Source organism: Pseudophryne corroboree (genome assembly GCF_028390025.1).
Source record: "Pseudophryne corroboree isolate aPseCor3 chromosome 3 unlocalized genomic scaffold, aPseCor3.hap2 SUPER_3_unloc_26, whole genome shotgun sequence".
NCBI classification, from domain to species: Eukaryota; Metazoa; Chordata; class Amphibia; order Anura; family Myobatrachidae; genus Pseudophryne; species Pseudophryne corroboree.
In genome coordinates this window covers 1,546,494-1,567,188 of record NW_026967515.1, presented here as the reverse complement: position 1 = coordinate 1,567,188, position 20,695 = coordinate 1,546,494, and the positions used below count along the sequence as shown (strand labels likewise).

Sequence of the window (20,695 nt, the reverse complement as noted above, 5' to 3'; positions counted from 1 at the left end):
GGCCATGAAATTTCCATCAGGAGACCCTGTCCCTTCACAACCAATTCTCACCCTTACACCACTTCATGGCTGCAGCCATACTTGTCTGACAACTCAGGACACCTAGAGCACATGCTCCGTACGGGTTGTGCACATGAGCGGTGTACCGAACATCAGTTCATTGTGACTCCACCCACAATAGCGCTACAATCTAGATCAGTCCCACTATGCAGTACAGCCTTATGGGGCTGTGTCACAGGAACCTCGGAGACACTAACCAGGACTCTATGGCTGTGGGGAAATAGGAGACTTAATGACCACTCTATTCCACATTTACTATGTTACATGTGCAATATGTTTTATGTATTATATTTATTCCAGGAATTCCAGCTGTGAGGAACGGAGTCTTTATTACACATCACATGTTCTGTATTCTCTCTGATTCACCGAGGATGGACAAGGACAGGAGTCACAGGACTGAGAGTATAATAAAAATCACTCTGGAGATCATCTACCTACTGACTGGGCAGGTGAGTGGAGTTGGGAGCGTCACAGTGACCTTATATCTATAGTAATAAAACAAGGACATGACTGGGGAGGTGAGGGGATCTGGGAGCATCATTGTGTCATCACTTTTATCTATAGTAATAAAACAAGGACATGACTGGGGAGGTGAAAGGATCTGGGAGCATCACTGTGACCTTATATCTATAGTAATAATATAGGAACATAACTGGGGAGGTGAGAAGATCTGGGAGTGTCACAGTGACATAATTTATATCTATAGTAATAATACAGGGACATGACTGGGGAGGTGATATGATCTGTGAGCATCACTGTGATCTTATAGCTATAGTAATAACACAGGGACATGACTGGGGAGGCGAGGGAATCTGTGAGCATCACTGTGGCATCACTTATATCTAAATTAATAATACAAGGACATGACTGGGGAGGTGTGGCGGATCTGCGAATGTCACAGTGATGTCACTTGTATCTATAGTAATAATACAGGGACATGACTAGGGAGGTGTGCGGCTCTTGAGGCTATACAGTGAAATTACTTTTATCTATAGTAATGATACAGGGACGTGACTGGGGAGGTGAGGGGATCTGGGTGCGTCACTGTGACATCACTAATATCTATAGTCATAATACAGGGATATGACTAGGGAGGTGAGGGAATCAGAGCGTCACCGTGAGGTCACATATCTATAGTAATAATACAGGGATGTCACTGGGGAGGTGAGAGGTCTTAGAGCATCACAGTGACATCACTTATATCTATAGTAATAATACAGGGACATGACTGGGGAGTTGAGAGGATTTTGAAGCGTTACTGATAAGTAACTTATATCTATAGTTATAATACAGGGACTTGACTGTGGAAGTGGGGGGATCTGGGAGCGTCACAGTGACATCACTTATATCAATAGTAATAATACAGGGACATGACTGGGAAGGTGAGGGGATCTGGGAGCGTCAGAGTGATGTCACTTATATCTATAGTAATAATACAGGGACATGACTGGAAAGGTAAGGGGATCTGGGAGCGGCGCAGTGATGTCACATATCTATAGTAATAACACAGGGACATGACTGGAGAGGTGAGGAGGTCTGGGAGCGTCACAGTGAGATCACTTATTTCTATAGTAATAATACAGGGACGTGACTGGGGAGGTATGGGGATCTGGGAGCGGAACAGTGATGTCACTTATATCTGTAGTAATAATACAGGGACATAACTGGGGAGGTGAAGGAATCTGGGAGTGTCACAGTGGCATTGCTTATATCTATAGAAACAATACAAGGTTATGACTGGGGAGGTGAAGGGATCTGGGAGCATCACTTTGACGTCACATATATCTATAGCAATAATACAGGGACATGACTGGGGAGGTGAGGGGATTTGGGAGCGTCACAGTGATGTCACTTTTGTCTATAGTAATAATACAGGGACATGACTGGGGATGTGAGGGAATCTGTGAGTGTCACAGTGACATCACATATATCTATAGTAATAATTCAGGGACATGACTGGGGAGGTGAGGCGATCTGGGTGCGTCACAGTGACAATCACTATTATCTATAGTAATAATTCCGGGACATGACTGGGAAGGTGAGGGGATCTGGGAGTGTCACAGTGACATTACTTAAATCTATAGTAATAATACAGGGACATGACTGGGGAGGTGAGGAGATCTGGGAGTGTATATATTGATATATGATGTCTCCTCCATTACACAGGATTACACAATAGTGAAGAAGACATCCAATGAGTATAAGACACCCAGCAGCCATCCCCGTGTATCAGGAGGACTGAGTAGAACCCAGAGTCCAATCACGGTGCCTCCACCTCACTCACTGACACATGAGAGACACAATGACAAGAAGATCCTGGAACTCACCAACAAGATCATTCAGCTGCTGACTGGAGAGGTGACTGCTGGGAATGGGGCATTATACAATATCACCAGGGGACGTGTCTGGACGATGACTGGAGAGGTGACTGCTGGGAATGGAGCATTATACAGTAACACCAGGGGACGTGTCTGGGTGATGACTGGAGAGGTGACTGCAGGGAATGGGGCATTATACAGTAACACCGGGGGACATGTCTGGGTGAAGACTGGAGAGGTGACTGCTGGGAATGGGGCATTGTACAGTTACACCGGGGGGGGGCGTGTCTGGGTGAAGACTGGAGAGGTGACTGCTGGGAATGGGACATTATACAGTAACACTGGGGGATGTATCTGGATGATGACTGGAGAAGTGACTGCTGGGATTGGGACATTATACAGTAACACCAGGGGATGTGTCTGGGTGATGACTGGAGAGTGACTGCTGGGAATGGGGCATTATACAGTAACACCGGGGCACGTGTCTGGGTGATGACTGGAGAGGTGACTGCTGGGAATGGAGCATTACACAGTAACACCAGGGAATATGTCTGGGTGATGACTGGAGAGGTGACTGCTGGGAATGGGGCATTATACAGTAACACCAGGGGATGTGTCTGGGTGATGACTGGAGAGGTGACTGCTGGGAATGGGGTATATACAGGTGCACCGGGGGCTGTGTCTGGATGATGACTGGAGAGGTGATTGCTGGGAATGGGACATTATACAGTAACACCAGGGGATGTGTCTGAGTGGTGACTGGAGAGGTGACTGCTGGGAATGGGACATTATGCAGTAACACCAGGGGATGTGTCTGGGTGATGACTGGAGAGGTGACTGCTGGGAATGGGACATTATACAGTAACACCAGGGGATGTGTCTGGGTGATGACTGGAGAGGTGACTGCTGGGAATGGGACATTATACAGTAACACCAGGGTTGTGTCTGGGTGATGACTGGAGAGGTGACAGCTGGGAATGGGACATTATACAGTAACACCAGGGGACATGTCTGGGTGAAGACTGGAGAGGTGACTGCTGGGAATGGGACATTATACAGTAACACGAGGGGACATGTCTGGGTGAAGACTGGAGAGGTGACTGCTGGGAATGGGGAATTGTACAGTTACACCAGGGGACGTGTCTGGGTGAAGACTGGATAAGTGAATGCTGGGAATGGGGCATTATACAGTAACAACAGGGGATGTGTCTGGGTGAAGACTGGAGAGGTGACTGCTGGGAATGGGACATTATACAGTACATCGGGGGGTGTATCTGGGTGATGACTGGAGTGGTGACTGCTGGAAATGGGGCATTATATAGTAACACCAGGGGACGTGTCTGGTAGATGACTGGAGAGGTGACTGCTGGGAATGGGGCAGTCTATAGTAACACCGGGGGATGTGTATGGATGATGACTGGAGAGGTGACTGCTGGGAATGGGACATTATACAGTAACAACAGGGGATGTGTCTGTGGGATGACTTAAGAGGTGACTGCTGGGAATGGGACATTATACAGTAACACCAGGGGACATGTCTGGGTGAAGACTGGAGAGGTGACCGCTGGGAATGGGGAATTGTACAGTTACACCAGGGGACGTGTCTGGGTGAAGACTGGATAAGTGAATGCTTGGAATGGGGCATTATACAGTATCAACAGGGGATGTGTCTGGGTGAAGACTGGAGAGGTGACTGCTGGGAATGGGACATTATACAGTAACATCGGGGGATATGTATGGATGATGACTGGAGAGGTGACTGCTGGGAATGGAACTTTATACAGTAACACCAGGGGATGTGTCTGGGTGATGACTGGAGAGGTGACTGCTGGGAATGGGACATTATACAGTAACACCAGGGGATGTGTCTGGGTGAAGACTGGAGAGGTGACTGCTGGGAATGGGGCATTATATAGTATCACCGGGGGAAGTGTCTGGGGGATGACTGGAGAAGTGACTGCTGAGAATGGGACATTATATTTGTATTGTTTAATCTATTACTGAAATCAACAATTTTACAATATTTTATTAATGGTTTACATAGCGTGAAGCACAATTAAATAATATTAAAGTCAAAGATACAGATGGAGAAGAAGAGACGTATGTGACTGATATAAAGGCAGAAGATATAGAGGGAGAAGAAGAGAAGTATGTGACTGATATAAAGGCAGAAGATATAGAGGGAGAAGAAGAGACGTATGTGAGGAGTGATCAGCAGTGTAAGGAGGAGGAGATCCCTACAGTTATCAGCACAGGTGAGTAGTAAACAATTATTACAGAAAAGAGTCACATATTCTCCTTTCTCAGTCACTACAGCAATCTCTTATCCTACACCCTCCTCTGTCAGTAGAAATTAGGGAACTGTATTTGCATAGTAGGGGAGTCAGGAGCCATCAGCCCCTATTATACTCCTGCTCTCCCCCTCACATCATGTCACTGTGTGTTACCAGCCCAGAGATCTGACCAGTCTCCTCCCCACACTCTCTGGTGTATCTCATACATCAGGAGCCATCAGACCCTATTATACTCCTGCTCTCCCCCCTCACATCATGTCACTGTGTGTTACCAGCCCAGAGATCTGACCAGCCTCCTCCCCGCACTCTCTGGTGTATCTCATACATCTGTTATGATTCCAGTACTTCTGACCAGAGGAGATCTTACGACAATGGCCAGGGTACTGGAAGGGAATGCTGGTTACGGGAGCAGGAAAGCCTAGTAACCCCTGGCGCCCTAACTCCGTTGTCTCGCCCGTGTAGTCAGAAATCCCCTGCGAGACTATGGTTGCTTGAACCCATGGCAGCCGCGTTTGAAGGGCGGATTATGTCTGCCCAACTCCGATGCCCCCTCAGGTCTTAATGGGAGACAAAGGGAAATCCGAGACAGGGTGATAACAAGGGGCCCTCTGACTGAACAACCAGGCCAGGGGCTACAAGCTAACTAACAAACCAGAAGTATGTGCGGAAAAACCGCCAGGGAAAAGGACAACCAAAATCCACTAGTCCGTTACTCCTACCCAGCACCGCTGGATACCAGAGTGGATCTGTGGGAGCAGAATCCTCCGCAAAAAGCTCCGAAACATAAATAACAAATAATAAATAGTAAGCGGTCAAGCCGCAACACACGGCTACGCCGCGACTCACGAACACCACTGGATGTCAAAAGGTGCTCGGTCAGGACTGCAGGAACAGATGACAACTTCCGAGTACAGAACAACCGAGGACAGGAACGACCGAATACAGCAGGACTGGAACACTCTCTGCAAACAGATTCAGCATACAGGAAGCTATTTACATGGACCCAGCAACGGGGAACGCGGTCCGCCAGTGGCGTCCCCGTTGCTAGAGTCCGTGCGGCTCCGTGCGCCCGGCGTCTAGCGTTGCCAGGGAGCCGGCGGCTGTACACGCACGGCGTCCCTGGTTGCTAGGCGCCGGGCCGCACCGACGAGCGGACCCCGGCGCCTAACAGTACCCCCCCCTTGAGGAGGGGTCAAGGAACCCCTAAAGCCAGGTTTTCGAGGAAATTCCCGAAAAAATGCCCTCTTGAGCCTCGGGGCATGGAGATCCTTATCCAGGACCCAAGACCTTTCCTCTGGACCATAGCCTCTCCTGTGCACCAGAAAATAAAGCCGACCCCGGGACAATTTGGAATCGAGAACCTTCTCCACCAAGAACTCCTGATGACCCTGTACATCCACTGGTGATTTCCCCTGAGAGATCTTCCGAGGAAATCTACTGGAAGAAACGTATGGTTTCAACAGGGAGCAATGGAACGTATTTCCGATCCGGAGAGCTCTTGGTAACCGTAACCGGAAAGCAACTGGATTGATTTTTTTAATAATATGAAATGGTCCAATAAATTTGGGGCCCAATCTAGCTGAGGTTTGTCGAAGTTTAATGTTACGCGTCGACAACCATACCCTATCTCCCACCTTAAAAGTGCAAGGACGCCGGAGCCTGTCAGAAAAATTTTTCTCTCGAAATGCCGCTTTTCAGAGAGCAAGGTGCACTTTTTTCCAAATGACTCTGAGATGAGAGGTTAAGGTTAGTGAGGAAACAGAGGAGTGTTGAAAAAAAGAATTCGCTCTCTGGTGAAAACCAAAAACTGAAAAGAATGGGGACACATTAGTGGAGGAATGACAAGAATTGTTGTAAGCAAACTCCGCCAAAGGAAGAAATTCGGACCAATCATTCTGGAGTTTGGCTGAGTACAAACGCAAATACTGTTTTAATGATTGATTAACTCGCTCGGTCTGCCCGTTGGATTGGGGATGGTAGCCGGATGTTAAAGACAATTTCATCTTTAATGAAGAACAAAAAGACATCTTTAAAGAAGACAAAAAAATTGTGCAATGAATTGTGGACCCCGATCAGAAACAATATCAGTGGGCAACCCATGAAGTCTGAAAACATGGCGGAGAAACAAAACTGCCAATCCCTGGGAAGAGCAATGAAATGGGCCATCTTGCTAAAACGGTCCACTACCACCCATATGACTCAGAATCCGGCTGACAGAGGGAGGTCTACCACAAAATCCATGGAAATATGAGACCACGGCCTGAGAGGAACATTTAAGGGCATAAGTTGCCCGATAGGCAAGGAACGGGGAACCTTATGCTGTGCACAGACCTGACAAGAAAAAACAAACTCTTTAATGTCTTTAGAAAGACCAGGCCACCATACTGAGCGGGAGACTAATTCCAAAGTCTTAGCGATCCCCGGATGCCCGGCAACTTTGCTATCATGAAACTCAGTCAAAACAGTAGCTCTCAAAAACTCAGGGACGTAAAGACGACCAGCAGGAGTATTTCCAGGAGCTTGATGTTGAAGCTGCTTTAACTGGGTAAATAAATCTTGTGTGAGGCCTGCCCAAATGACTGAAGACGGAAGTATGGGAGTAACAGGACTGTTATTATGAACGGGAAGAAAACTGCGTGACAGGGCATCCGCCTTGGTATTCTTGGAACCTGGCCTAAAGGTGATAATGAACTTGAAACGAGTAAAAAATAAAGCACAACGAGCCTGCCGGGCATTCAGCCGCTTAGCTGATTCGATGTACTGAAGATTTTTGTGGTCAGTCAATACTGAAATGGTATGTGCTGCTCCCTCAAGCCAATGCCTCCACTCCTCAAAAGCCCATTTAATAGCCAGTAACTCCCGGTTACCAACATCGTAGTTGGATTCAGCAGATGAGATTTTCCTGGACATAAAGGCACAAGGATGTAGTTCCAGAGAGTCCGGATCCTTCTGAGATAGGATAGCCCCTACTCCAACCTCCGAGGCATCAACCTCAACAATGAAGGGCAATTCTGGGTTGGGATGTCTGAGGACTGGAGCCGAGACAAAAGCTTGTTTCAAGGCCTGAAAAGATAACTCCGCTTCAGGTGACCAGCTGGTTGGATCCGCTCCCTTCTTAGTCAGTGCCACAATGGGAGCAACCAGGTCGGAAAAAGAATGAATAAATCTTCTATAATAATTTGCAAACCCTAAAAAGCGCTGAATTGCTTTTAAGTTGGTGGGTTGCGCCCAACTAAGGATGGCTTGGAGCTTCTTAGGTTCCATGCAGAATCCCCGAGGGGAAATAATGTACCCTAAAAAGGATACCTCCGTGACATGAAACTGACACTTCTCCAGCTTGGCATATAGGTGATTTTCACGTAATTTTTTAAGAACCTGACGCACCTGGGTAGCATGTTGTTCAATAGAGTCAGAATAGATCAGGATGTCGTCTAAGTAAACGACCACGAATCTTCCAAGAAAATCACGGAGCACATCGTTAATGAGATCCTGGAAAACTGCCGAAGCGTTAGACAAGCCGAACGGCATCACCAGATACTCGTAGTGACCCGACTGAGTACTGAAAGCCGTCTTCCACTCATCTCCTGACTTGATTCGGATGAGGTTATACGCTCCCCTCAGGTCAATTTTAGAAAAAATCACAGCCGAACGCAGCTGATCAAAAAGGACAGAAATCAGCGGCAGAGGGTAAGTATTTTTAACTGAGATCTTATTCAGGGCTCTAAAGTCAATGCACGGTCTGAGTGATCCATCTTTCTTCTCCACAAAGAAGAAGCCTGCACTTAACGGGGATTTGGATGGCCTGATAAATCCTTTCCCTAGGCTCTCCTTAATATACTCATTCATGGCTGCAGTTTCTGGTCCGGACAATGCATATAACCTTCCCTTTGGCAATGTGGCACCAGGAATTAGCTCAATAGCACAATCATAAGGCCGATGGGGAGGCAGAATGTCCGCATTGCCCTTGGAAAATACATCAACAAAGTCCTGGTATTCCACAGGAATGGGTTCGGGAATGGCAGCAGCTCTTCTGACGGGAAACGTAATACATTCCTTATTACAGATTGTACCCCATTGTGAGATCTCCCCCGACTGCCAATCAATGATGGGATTATGAAAGGCCAGCCAAGGATGACCCAGAACCACTGGAACTGCCGGGCAATGGGTAAGGAAAAACTCAATCTTTTCGGAATGAAGAGCTCCTACCGTAAGTAGTACAGGGGGTGTACAGAGGGAAATAACCCCATTGGACAAGGGACTCCCATCTAAACCATGCATGGTGATACACCTACCCAAGGCTACCTGAGGAATACCTAAGGCCTTGGCCCACGTTAAGTCCATAAAGTTCCCTGCCGCTCCACTGTCAACAAAAGCTGACACAGAAGAACTGAGGCTGCCACAGGAAACTTTAGCTGGGACTAAAAGGGAATTATTCGAGGAGATAAGCTGCAGACCAAAGTGAACCCCCTCACAATTCACTTGGTCGAGGCGTTTCCCGACTTGTTTGGACAATTACGGGCAAAATGTCCCTTACCCCCACAATACAAACAAAGACCAGAGTTTTGCCTTCTGGCTCTTTCTTCTGGAGACAGCCGGGAGAGACCCATCTGCATGGGCTCCTCTATGTCCTCAGGAATGGAAAATACACATGGATTAGACCTGACCGGTGCTCCTTTTTCAGCCCTCCGCTCTCTGAGACGACGATCAATCTTAATAGAAAGTTCCATGAGTTTATCGAGAGTCTCAGAAGCGGGATACTGAAGGAGACTGTATTTTATAGACTCAGATAAGCCGAGGCGAAACTGACTACGCAGGGCTGGGTCATTCCAGCCACAGTCGTTCGACCAACGGCGAAACTCCGTAGAATAAACCTCTGCAGGATTTCTACCCTGTCTGAGAGCACGCAACTGACTCTCTGCAGATGCCTCTCTATCAGGGTCATCATACAAAAGCCCTAAAGACCCCAAAAAGGCATCTACTGACAACAATGCCGGATCCTCTGCTTTTAAACCAAAAGCCCAGGTCTGAGGATCCCCCTGGAGCAAAGAAATAATAATTCCGACCCGCTGAAACTCAGTCCCTGAGGAGATTGGTCTTAAACGAAAATAAAGTTTACAGGATTCTTTAAAATTAAAAAACTCCTTCCTATCACCAGAAAAAACGGTCAGGTAAATGCATTTTTGGTTCAGGGACTACCCTCGGGGAAGTTCGTAAAAGATCTTCCTGTGACTTCACCCGAAGGGAAAGATCCTGAACCATCTGAGTAAGTTCTTGAATCTGGCTGACTAGGAGTTGGCCAGGATTTGGCCCTAAACCTGTGGGATTCATGAGGCCGAAAAATCAACAAAACTGAATAAGGAAAAAATCAAACCCTGTTTTAATTTTAAGTTTTGGTGTGGCCGGTAATAATGTTATGATTCCAGTACTTCTGACCAGAGGAGATCTTACGACAATGGCCAGGGTACTGGAAGGGAATGCTGGTTACGGGAGCAGGAAAGCCTAGTAACCCCTGGCGCCCTAACTCCGTTGTCTTGCCCGTGTAGTCAGAAATCCCCTGCGAGACTATGGTTGCTTGAGCCCATGGCAGCCGCGTTTGAAGAGCGGATTATGTCTGCCCAACTCCGATGCCCCCTCAGGTCTTAATGGGAGACAAAGGGAAATCCGAGACAGGGTGATAACAAGGGGCCCTCTGACTGAACAACCAGGCCAGGGGCTACAAGCTAACTAACAAACCAGAAGTATGTGCGGAAAAACCGCCAGGGAAAAGGACAACCAAAATCCACTAGTCCGTTACTCCTACCCAGCACCGCTGGATACCAGAGTGGATCTGTGGGAGCGGAATCCTCCGCAAAAAGCTCCGAAACATAAATAACAAATAATAAATAGTAAGCGGTCAAGCCGCAACACACGGCTACGCCGCGACTCACGAACACCACTGGATGTCAAAAGGTGCTCGGTCAGGACTCCAGGAACAGATGACAACTTCCGAGTACAGAACAACCGAGGACAGGAACGACCGGATACAACAGGACTGGAACACTCTCTGCAAACAGATTCAGCATACAGGAAGCTATTACCGGCGTCTGTGAGAAGCCCAGGAAGTGTATTAAACAGGGAGTCCTCCAATCAGCTGTTTGGAGACTGATTGGAAAGATGCCATACAGCTGCCTAGCTGCATGGCCAGGAAAACAGGTGCCTATCTAATTTACATGGACCCAGCAACGGGGAACGCGGTCCGCCAGTGGCGTCCCCGTTGCTAGGGTCCGTGCGGCTCCGTGCACCCGGCGTCTAGCGTTGCCAGGGAGCCGGCGGCTGTACACGCACGGCGTCCCTGGTTGCTAGGCGCCGGGCCGCACCGACGAGCGGACCCCGGCGCCTAACAACATCAGGAGCCATCAGACCCTATTATACTCCTGCTCTCCCCTCACATCATGTCACTGTGTGTTACCAGCCCAGAGATCTGACCAGTCTCCTCCCCACACTCTCTGGTGTATCTCATACATCAGGAGCCATCAGCCCCTGTTATACTCCCGCTCTCCCCTCACATCATGTCACTGTGTGTTACCAGCCCAGAGATCTGACCAGTCTCCTCCCCACACTCTCTGGTGTATCTCATACAATCAGGAGACATCAGCCCCTGTTATACGCCTGCTCTCCCCTCACATCATGTCACTGTGTGTTACCAGCCCAGAGATCTGACCAGCCTCCTCCCCACACTCTCTGGTGTATCTCATACATCAGGAGCCATCAGACCCTATTATACTCCTGCTCTCCCCCCTCACATCATGTCACTGTGTGTTACCAGCCCAGAGATCTGACCAGCCTCCTCCCCGCACTCTCTGGTGTATCTCATACATCAGGATCCATCAGCCCCTATTATACTCCTGCTCTCCCCTCACATCATGTCACTGTGTGTGTTTCCAGCCTAGAGATCTGACCAGTCTCCTCCCCACACTCTCTGGTATATCTCATACATCAGGAGCCATCAGCCCCTATTATACTCCTGCTCTTTCCCCTCACATCATGTCACTGTGTGTTACCAGCCCAGATATCTGACCAGTCTCCTCCCCACACTCTCTGGTCTCTGGTGTATCTCATACAATCAGGAGACATCAGCCCCTATTATACTCCTGCTCTCCCCTCACATCATGTCACTGTGTGTGTGTTATGATTCCTGTACTCCAGACCGGAGAAGATCTTATTACAGGGATCTGAGTACAGGAACAATATACTGGTTGTGGGAGCTGGAGAGCCTAGTAACCCCTGGCGCCCTAACTCCGTTGTCTCGCCCGTGTTATCAGAAATCCCCTGCGAGACTATGGTTGCTTGAGCCCATGGCAGCCGCGTTCGAAGGGCGGATTATGTCTGCCCAACCCCGATGCCCCCGCAGGTCTTAATGGGAGACAAGGGGAAGTCCGAGACAGGGTGATAACAAGGGGCCCTCTGACTAAACAACCAGGCCAGGGGTTACAAGCTAACTAACAAATTCAAAAGGTATATGCGGACAAGCCGCCAGGGAAAAGGACAACCAAAGATCCACTGATCCGACACTCCTATCCAGCACCGCCGGACACCAGAGTGGATCTTGTGGAAGCGGAATCCTCCGCAAAAGCTCCAGAACACAATAAAGCAAAATAATAAACAGTAGCGGACAAGCCGCAACACACGGCTGCGCCGCGACTCACGAACGCCACCAGATGTTAAGGTGCTCGATCAGACTCCAGGAACAGATGGTAACTTCCGAGTACAGGATCACTGAGAACAGGAACAATCGAATAGACCGGGACTGGGAACTCTCTCTGTAGCAGACACAGGCAAACAGGAAGCTATCACCGGCGTCTGTGAGGAGTCCTGGGAGTGCTTATATTTGAGAGCCCTCCAATCCTGATCCAGACAGGGTGATTACATAATGATGCCGTGCAGCTGCATGCTGCATGGCCAAAACACACAAGCACTGATTAAATTAAGACCCAGCAACAGGAAACGCGGTCTGACCGTGGCGTCCCTGTTGCTAGGGTCTGAGCGGCTCCGTGCGCCCGGCGTCTAGGCGTTGCCAGGGAGCCGGCGGCTGAACGCGCCCGGCGTCCCTGGTTGCTAGGCGCCGGGCCGCACGGCCGAGCGGACCCCGGCGCCTAACAGTACCCCCCCCCTTGAGGAGGGGTCAAGGAACCCCTAAATCCGGGTTTCTGAGGAAATTCTTGAAAAAATGCCCTTTTGAGCCTTGGGGCATGAAGGTCCTCATCTAAGACCCACGACCTTTCCTCAGGACCATAACCTCTCCAATGCACCAAAAAATAAAGCCGACCCCGGGACAACTTGGAATCGAGAACCTTCTCAACCAAGAACTCCTGCTGACCCTGTACATTAACTGGTGATCTCCCCTGAGATTTTTTACGAGGAAATCTGCTAGAAGAAACATATGGTTTGAGCAAAGAGCAATGGAAGGTATTTCCGATCCGTAAAGTTTTTGGTAACTGTAACCGGAAAGCAACTGGATTGACTTTTTTGATAATGAGAAATGGTCCAATAAATCTAGGACCCAATCTGGCAGAGGTTTGTCGAAGTTTGATATTGCGAGTCGACAACCACACCCTGTCTCCTACTTTAAAAGTGCACGGCCGCCGGAGCCTGTCAGAAATTTTTTTTTCCCTGAAAGCTGCTTTTCTGAGAGCCAGGTGCACTTTTTTCCAAATAAGTTTAAGATGAGAGGTCAGGGCCAGAGAGGAGACAGAGGAATGTTGAAAAAATGAATTAGCTCTGGGGTGGAAACCAAAAACTGCAAAAAATGGGGACACATTGGTGGAGGAATGACAGGCATTATTATAAGCAAACTCCGCCAATGGAAGAAACTCAGACCAGTCATTTTGGAGTTTGGCCGAGTACAAACGCAAATATTGTTTTAGGGATTGATTCACTCGCTCCGTCTGTCCATTGGATTGTGGATGATAACCGGAGGTTAATGACAATTTCATCTTTAACGAAGCACAAAAAGACTTCCAAAATTGTGCAATGAATTGTGGACCCCTGTCAGAAACAATATCAGTGGGTAACCCATGGAGTCTGAAAACATGACGGAGGAACAAGACTGCCAATCCCTGGGCAGATGGCAATCGGGGAAGAGCAATAAAATGGGCCATCTTACTAAAACGGTCCACTACCACCCATATGACTCGGCATCCAGCTGACAGAGGAAGATCCACCACAAAATCCATGGAGATATGCGACCATGGCCTAAGAGGAACATTCAAGGGCATAAGTTGACCAATAGGCAAAGAACGGGGAACTTTATGCTGTGCACAGACCTGACACGAAAAAACAAACTCTTTAATGTCTTTTTTAAACAAACTTGCTAAATTCACAGATTAGCAAAAGAACCCCAGCAAGTTAAATGACTGACTCCAGTCTTACTGCTAGGTCTGGATTGGCATAGTGTAGTACCAAATCCCCAGGCCTATTTGCAGTAAGCAACAACAAATACAAAAGCTACACAGTACTGGCTAACTTTCAGGAACTGACTAACCAACAAAGATTCAGCAGCATCTGCTTAACCTGAGAAGAGGCCTTATAAAGCAGGTGCTGTCCACGCCCCACTCAGACCTCACAGACTGTGAGCACAAAAACCAGCACCGGATCCCCTGCCGTGCACAGAGCCTGTAACCACTGCACAGCAAAAGACCCGAACCGGAGTATCAGCTGCGCTCAGGTTACTCTGCTAGCACTTGTCTCCTGGTTGCCTTGACGATGTGGCAGCACAGGGCAGGAGACCCTAACAGTGCTATCAGCACAAGAGATACGGAGTGAATCTGGCACTTCATAAAAACTGATCTACCCCAGGGGTCAATTTGCACCTGCTCTATCGTGAACGGAATATGTTTCCTGACCAAGATGGAGACCCCTCGAGAAGAGGAGGTATTGGTTGAGTGGTAAGTCCAACTCTCCCACGGTTTTTTCAAAGACAGAACTCTAGCCCCAACTAGGTGGGTCTCCATCAGACAAATGATGCCCGCCCCAAATTGCTTGAGCTGTCTAAGGACCAGCATCCTTTTAACCTTGTCATTGAGGCCTCGTATATTCCAGGAGAGAAATTTAATTAAATTAGTTGTCATAGTACCATAGTGTGTCGTAGAACCGAGACTCCGCCAGCCCACACATCATCCAGCATGTAACACATTGCACTCCCAATATCACAGAAATACACATTTCCCACATACCACAATGCAGTTGAAGAAGAAAAAAAAACACATCTCAACAGTTGTAAAAACAGTCCTGGTACCTACTCCCCCAGTTACCGCCCCAAACCTTTACTCCCAAATCCCACACCCTCCTCCCTGTATACCACCCCAAACATTGGCATACTTGGATCCCTACAACAAAAACTAGCCCCTCTCCCCCCTTCTACCGAAAAAAAAGTATCAAAATCCTAAATACCCAATGGCAAACTGGCGAGCTAAAAATACAGTGGCGACTAGACATGTCTCAGCGCCCTCCATACATTTAAGGCATCCCCCCACAGGGAAACTGCAAGAACATTCTATATAACATAACATTGTGGCATGAAGCAAACTCTAAAAGGCCCCAAACCCCGAGATTCCCCTAAGTGGAACCTATTCAATGCCTAACTGACTAAGTCAGACCCCCTGACTACCCCTACCCAGCTACCAGCCAGCAAGGGAACACACTGTAGAGACCACCCAGAGCCAATGAACTTAGTAGTTACACAAAGTGGAAATAGGTGGCCGACTTTCAATATATTCCCCCTAGCACCTCTACAAATAGCAAAAAATTAGGTCTAAATGTAAAAGAGAGCGTCCACAGCAGAAGGTTAGCCACGCGTCCTTAATCCTCAGCCATAGCCCGTCTCGCTGGCCTGGCAGTGTCCAGCCACACAGAGGCCTCCCGAGGAGTGGAAAAGAATTTCGCCTCCATCCACCACAATTCTCAACTTAGAAGGGGAATAGCATGGCATAAGATATGTTCAGCTCACGAAGACGTCTCTTAACGGGTAAATTGGGCCCTACTCTTTTGGACTTCCACCGCAAAATCAGGCAATACGGATACGCGGGAGCCATTCCACAACAGCGGGCTCTTAGTACAATTCAGTCGCAAAACATCTCTGTCGCAGTAATTAAGGAGCTTAGCTATCAAGGTACGAGGAGGCGGCCCAGGTGGAGGAGGATGGAAGGGGACTCTATGAGCTCTTTCCACGGGGAAAAAGGGCGAGAAGGATTCCATTCCGTAACTGTCAGTGAGCCATTTTTCCACAAATTTCTCAGGAGACTGGCCCTCCTCACGTTGCGGGAGACCTACGAATCGCACATTACATCTCCTCAAACGCCCCTCCATATCCAGCAGTTTGTGTTGTACACCCGTTAATTGGGCAATAATGGTAGTGACCTTGGCCCCCAGCAGCTTCACTGAGTCCTCAAGGGTGGACGTACGGGCCTCCACCTCACCCACACGTTCCCGGACCCTCTGAAGGTCATGATGTATAATAGACAGGTCAGATTGAAACTGACCAATTTTATCTGGCAGCCTAGCCTCGCTAGCTGCCACAACCTCCAGGTCCTTCTGTAGGGCAGCATCAGGAGAAGCATCCAAGGCGGCCGAGCCACGCAGAGATTTAGGCGGAGGAGAGGAGTCACGGTCAGGGGTCACCTCTTTACAGGTAGGATTAGACGACTGGGAGTATTTCTTCAGCTTAGCAGCAGCTGATTGCTGCGGTTTCACCATTTTGCTGTAGTACAAGGAGAGGTGCTCAGGCAGAGGACAATAGTATAGAATAAAATAGCAGAGATACTGTGCAGGGTATAAATCAGACCAAGCATCGGTCATAGAAAAGCAAATGCCCACACTTCCAAAAAACACAGGCACTGTAGAGGTAAAATGGCCGCATTTCCCACCTCTGTATGTCTCACATTGCAATCACTGTAGAGCATGGGGATCACAAGCATCCAGGGGTCCCAGCAGATATAAACAGTAGAGCAGTTCACATATCAGCAGGGAGTTACTGGGGCTAGAGCAGGCAGTAATAGGGCTCAGGCAGATGTATTCTTCCCGCTCTCAGCAGGCGCTCATCTCCCCCCGCAGGGTGGGTGTATGTGTGGCAATGGCGTCATGGCTGGGGCTCAGGAGAACAGGAACAGCAGGGCACAAGCGTATAGCAGACCTTACCCCGCTGATCCGCTGTCTCCACCGTCTTCTGCACCCGGCGCTGTCCTGTGCATGAGCCACAGCTGCAGCTCCAGCTTCTTCCATCTTTGATGGCGCGGCGTCTTCCCGCGCGCCAATCCCCGCAGTACTCTCTGGGTCCTCACTAGCATGGCGGCCGCAGTACACAGTCCGGAGCAGGATCAGCGGGGTCAGCGCAAGTTCCCCCACACCACAGATGCCGCACAGGGCACAGCAGGGACACCAGGATATGGAATCAGGATAGTTGGTATGGAGAGCGCTGATCAAAGGCTGCTTACTCCATGTCTGTAAAGCCACGCCCCCCTAATAGATTGGATCTTAGTCCCAGCGGCGGCTGAGAGCTATCAGGTAGGGTAGATAAGAGGCCACTTAGTGAGGAGACCTCAGAAAACACATCTGGATGGACCACGCCCCTCTTATTTTATATACTCACAGGGGTGACAGGTGTGGTACATCCCTGCAAAGGCAGATCCAATCTCTTTCTCATCAGACTCTGCTGTCTTCCCTGCACTCTCACTCAGATGTTCACTGCTGCCAGTAGCACACGTATGAGAAGCAGAAGTATGGCAGCAGCTGTATAGATTCTGATATATAATTCTCTGTTTCATACTAACCGTACACACATCATCCTTATTACTATTGAGAGAATAGAGGTAAGACACTGATGATGGGGGTGTAAAAGTAGATTATAACGTAGCAGATGATAATGATGATTACAGGATATCATATGGTGTATTGCATGTAAAGTACCTTCTTCCACACCTACTCTGCTGTAGCAATATACCTTATATAAGGGTGAGTAACACATGTACAGGCTAACCAGCATATGGGCACACACATAAAGGAATGCTACCTTACCAATGCTTCCAGGAGTAACGTTAGGAGACATTTCTCTGATCCATCAGCTCATATGACTGATGTTATAGTTCATCTAGAATCTCCAATTCATACGATATGTTCCCCATCCATTGTTTTACATTGGTGCTGACATAGGACTTGGCGAGTGACTACATCTCCATTTATACTTCATGGTTAGTTACCAGTACAAGAGAGAGATATATCTAAGTCTTATTATAATATTACATTTGTTATTGTGAGTGTTCTCAGGAGGGTGGACACAATGATAGTCTGAGACACAATATTATAAAGCCTTCAGTAAAAATTATGTTTTATTATACACACACATTTACAATTAAGTGTCCCAGAGAGTCGTCTTCTCCTATTGTTTACAAGATTAATATTGTTACAGAAAATGTCTCATTTCCATAATGTGTTTTATTTCCGGCAGATGGACACACAAGCAGGAATATCTCAGAAGGACATCTAATGTTATCACCGGATTGTGACATAAAAGATAATGACAGTAGACAGGATTCTCCAGGAGATAACCCCATTACCCCAATTATACATCCGGCTCTATCAGCTGATCCCCCTGATCCTGGGAAATGTTCTCCTGATCACTCTGATATTGGTGCATCTGTTACAGCTCTGAGAGTAGATACAGAGTTTCCCTGTTCTATAGATGCCAAATGTTTTACACAGAAGGCAAAGCTTATTACCCATCAGCCAGCTAAGGCAGGTGAGAGGCCATTTCCATGTTCTGAGTGTGAGAAATGTTTTGCATGGAAATCACAACTTGTTGCACATCAGCGAAGTCACACAGGCGAGAAGCCATTTCCGTGTTCTGAGTGTGGAAAATGTTTTGCACACAAATCAGATCTTGTTACACATCAGCGAAGTCACACAGGTGAGAAGCCATTTCTATGTTCTGAGTGTGGGAAATGTTTTGCACACAAATCATATCTTGTTACACATCAAAGAAGTCACACAGGTGAAAGGCCATTTTCTTGCTCTGAGTGTGGGAAATGTTGTTTATTTGAATCACGTCTTGTTATACATCAGCGAAGTCACACAGGTGAGAAGCCATTTTCTTGCTCTGAGTGTGGGAAATGTTTTGCACACAAATCAGCTCTAGTTAGACACAACAGAAGTCACACAGGTGAGAAGCCATTTTCTTGTTCTGAGTGTGGGAAATGTTTTACACAAAAATCACATTTTGTTACACATCAGCATCGTCACACAGGTGAGAAGCCATTTTCTTGCTCTGAGTGTGGGAAATGTTTTACATCTAAATCACAACTTGTTACACATCAGCGATGTCACACAGGTGTGAAGCCGTTTACTTGCTCTGATTGTGGGAAATATTTTACACGGAAATCACAACTTGTTACACATCAGAGAAGTCACACAGGTGAGCAGCCATTTCCATGTTCTGAATGTGGGAAATGTTTTGCACACAAATCAGATCTTAATATACATCAGGGAAGTCACACAGGTGAGAATCCATTTCCATGTTCTGAGTGTGGGAAATGTTTTACCCAGAAATCAAGTCTTGTTACACATCAGAGAAGTCACACAGGTGAGAAGCCATTTTCTTGCTCTGATTGTGGGAAATATTTTACACGGAAATCACAACTTGTTACACATCAGCAAAGTCACACAGGTGAGAAGCCATTTTCTTGCTCTGAGTGTGGGAAATGTTTTGCAAACAAAGCAGATCTTGTTATACATCACAGAAGTCACACAGGTGAGAAGCCATTTCCATGTTCTGAGAAATCAGCTCTTATTGCACACAATAGACATCACTCAGGTGAGGAACCATTTTAATCTTCTGGAGTATACTCATCATTGCCATGCATTCTTCAAGGTTTTTATCCTATTTTCTATGCTTTTTGCAATATACATGTTACCGCAGTGTGAAATAATCAGATGTCATGCCCTCATATACCACTGCTATACAGATGACCTGTCTTTTGCTCCGGGTACTGAGAACCCAGTACCATTCCTAAATGGTTGTCTAGCTGAGCTCCAGGTGTGGGTGATGCCAGTTGGCTGTGACTCAGTCCTGGTGAAACAGGTTCTTATGATAGAAGCTCACCAACAAAGGGCAGGGCTACAGCTCAGCTTTGCAAACCAACCAGACTTATGCTTGGGGGTTCAGAGTTACAAAATGCTGATCCTGTGCGGAATCTTGGTGTCCTGGATGTTGGAGTGACACTTAAACATCAAGTATCAGCTACAATCAGATCCTCATCTGAGGAACATAGCCAGACTCCAGCACTTAATTCCCTCAGAAGATCTACCTACAGTCATACATGCACTTGTATCATCACAAAAAGACTACTGCAATGTCCTCTACCTGGGTCTCTCAGCAAAAGAATTGCACCGCTTGTAGCTTGTACTGAATGCAGCAGCCAGACTGTTACCTAACCAGCCCGTTCCTGCCACATAACACCCATTCTCTACTCCCTTCAGCGGCTGCCTGTAAAATGGTGACTATTACATAATCTTACTGACTCTCCCAGCCCTACATGACCAGGGACCATGGTACCAGAAGCAGCTTCTACCTCCTTACTGCCCTGCTTGCATCCATCTGCAGATGGACTATTACCAGCAGTACCAAAAATCCCCAAGAAGTTCTGAGATGCCAGGGATGAGACAGGGTTGTGGTACTAGTGCTGTAGCGGGGGCTGCTGGAGGCACTGTCTTTGGGTAATATTGTCCCCAAGCAGTGCTAAGGTGTCAGAGGGGGAGACAGGGCAGTGACAGTATTGGGGGAGACAGGGAGGTGGCAGTAGTGGGAGAGGACAGGGCGGGTGGCAGTAGTGGGGGGAGACAGGGCAGTGGCAGTTGTGGGGCAGGTGGTGACAGTAGTGGAGAGGAGACAGGGTGGGTGGCAGTAGTGAAGGAGACAGGGTGGGTGGCGGTAGTGAAGGAGACAGGGTGGGTGGCAGTATTGAGGGGAGAAAGGGCGGATGGTCACCGTGCAGTACC

At 47.9% G+C, this 20,695-nt stretch overlaps 1 protein-coding gene across 1 annotated transcript; it reads left to right on the top strand.

Moving 5' to 3' along the window:
- Window positions 1-363: 363 nt before the first annotated feature.
- Window positions 364-19,612, top strand: LOC134983838 (gastrula zinc finger protein XlCGF26.1-like). The gene is made up of 4 exons (XM_063949461.1): window positions 364-509; window positions 2,227-2,418; window positions 4,423-4,633; window positions 18,150-19,612. Exons 1-4 carry the CDS (start codon window positions 402-404, stop codon window positions 19,526-19,528), a joined length of 1,890 nt encoding a protein of 629 aa, XP_063805531.1. The 5' UTR covers window positions 364-401; the 3' UTR covers window positions 19,529-19,612.
- Window positions 19,613-20,695: the final 1,083 nt, after the last annotated feature.

What these genes read in the sequence shown, in the direction of transcription:
- LOC134983838 (XM_063949461.1), top strand. Translation starts at nt 402, where the DNA reads ATGTTCTGTATTCTCTCTGATTCACCGAGGATGGACAAGGACAGGAGT. An exon ending in TCTACCTACTGACTGGGCAG is followed by an intron (nt 510 to 2,226) that starts GTGAGTGGAGTT and finishes TCCATTACACAG; the next exon opens with GATTACACAATAGTGAAGAA. An exon ending in CCCTACAGTTATCAGCACAG is followed by an intron (nt 4,634 to 18,149) that starts GTGAGTAGTAAA and finishes TATTTCCGGCAG; the next exon opens with ATGGACACACAAGCAGGAAT.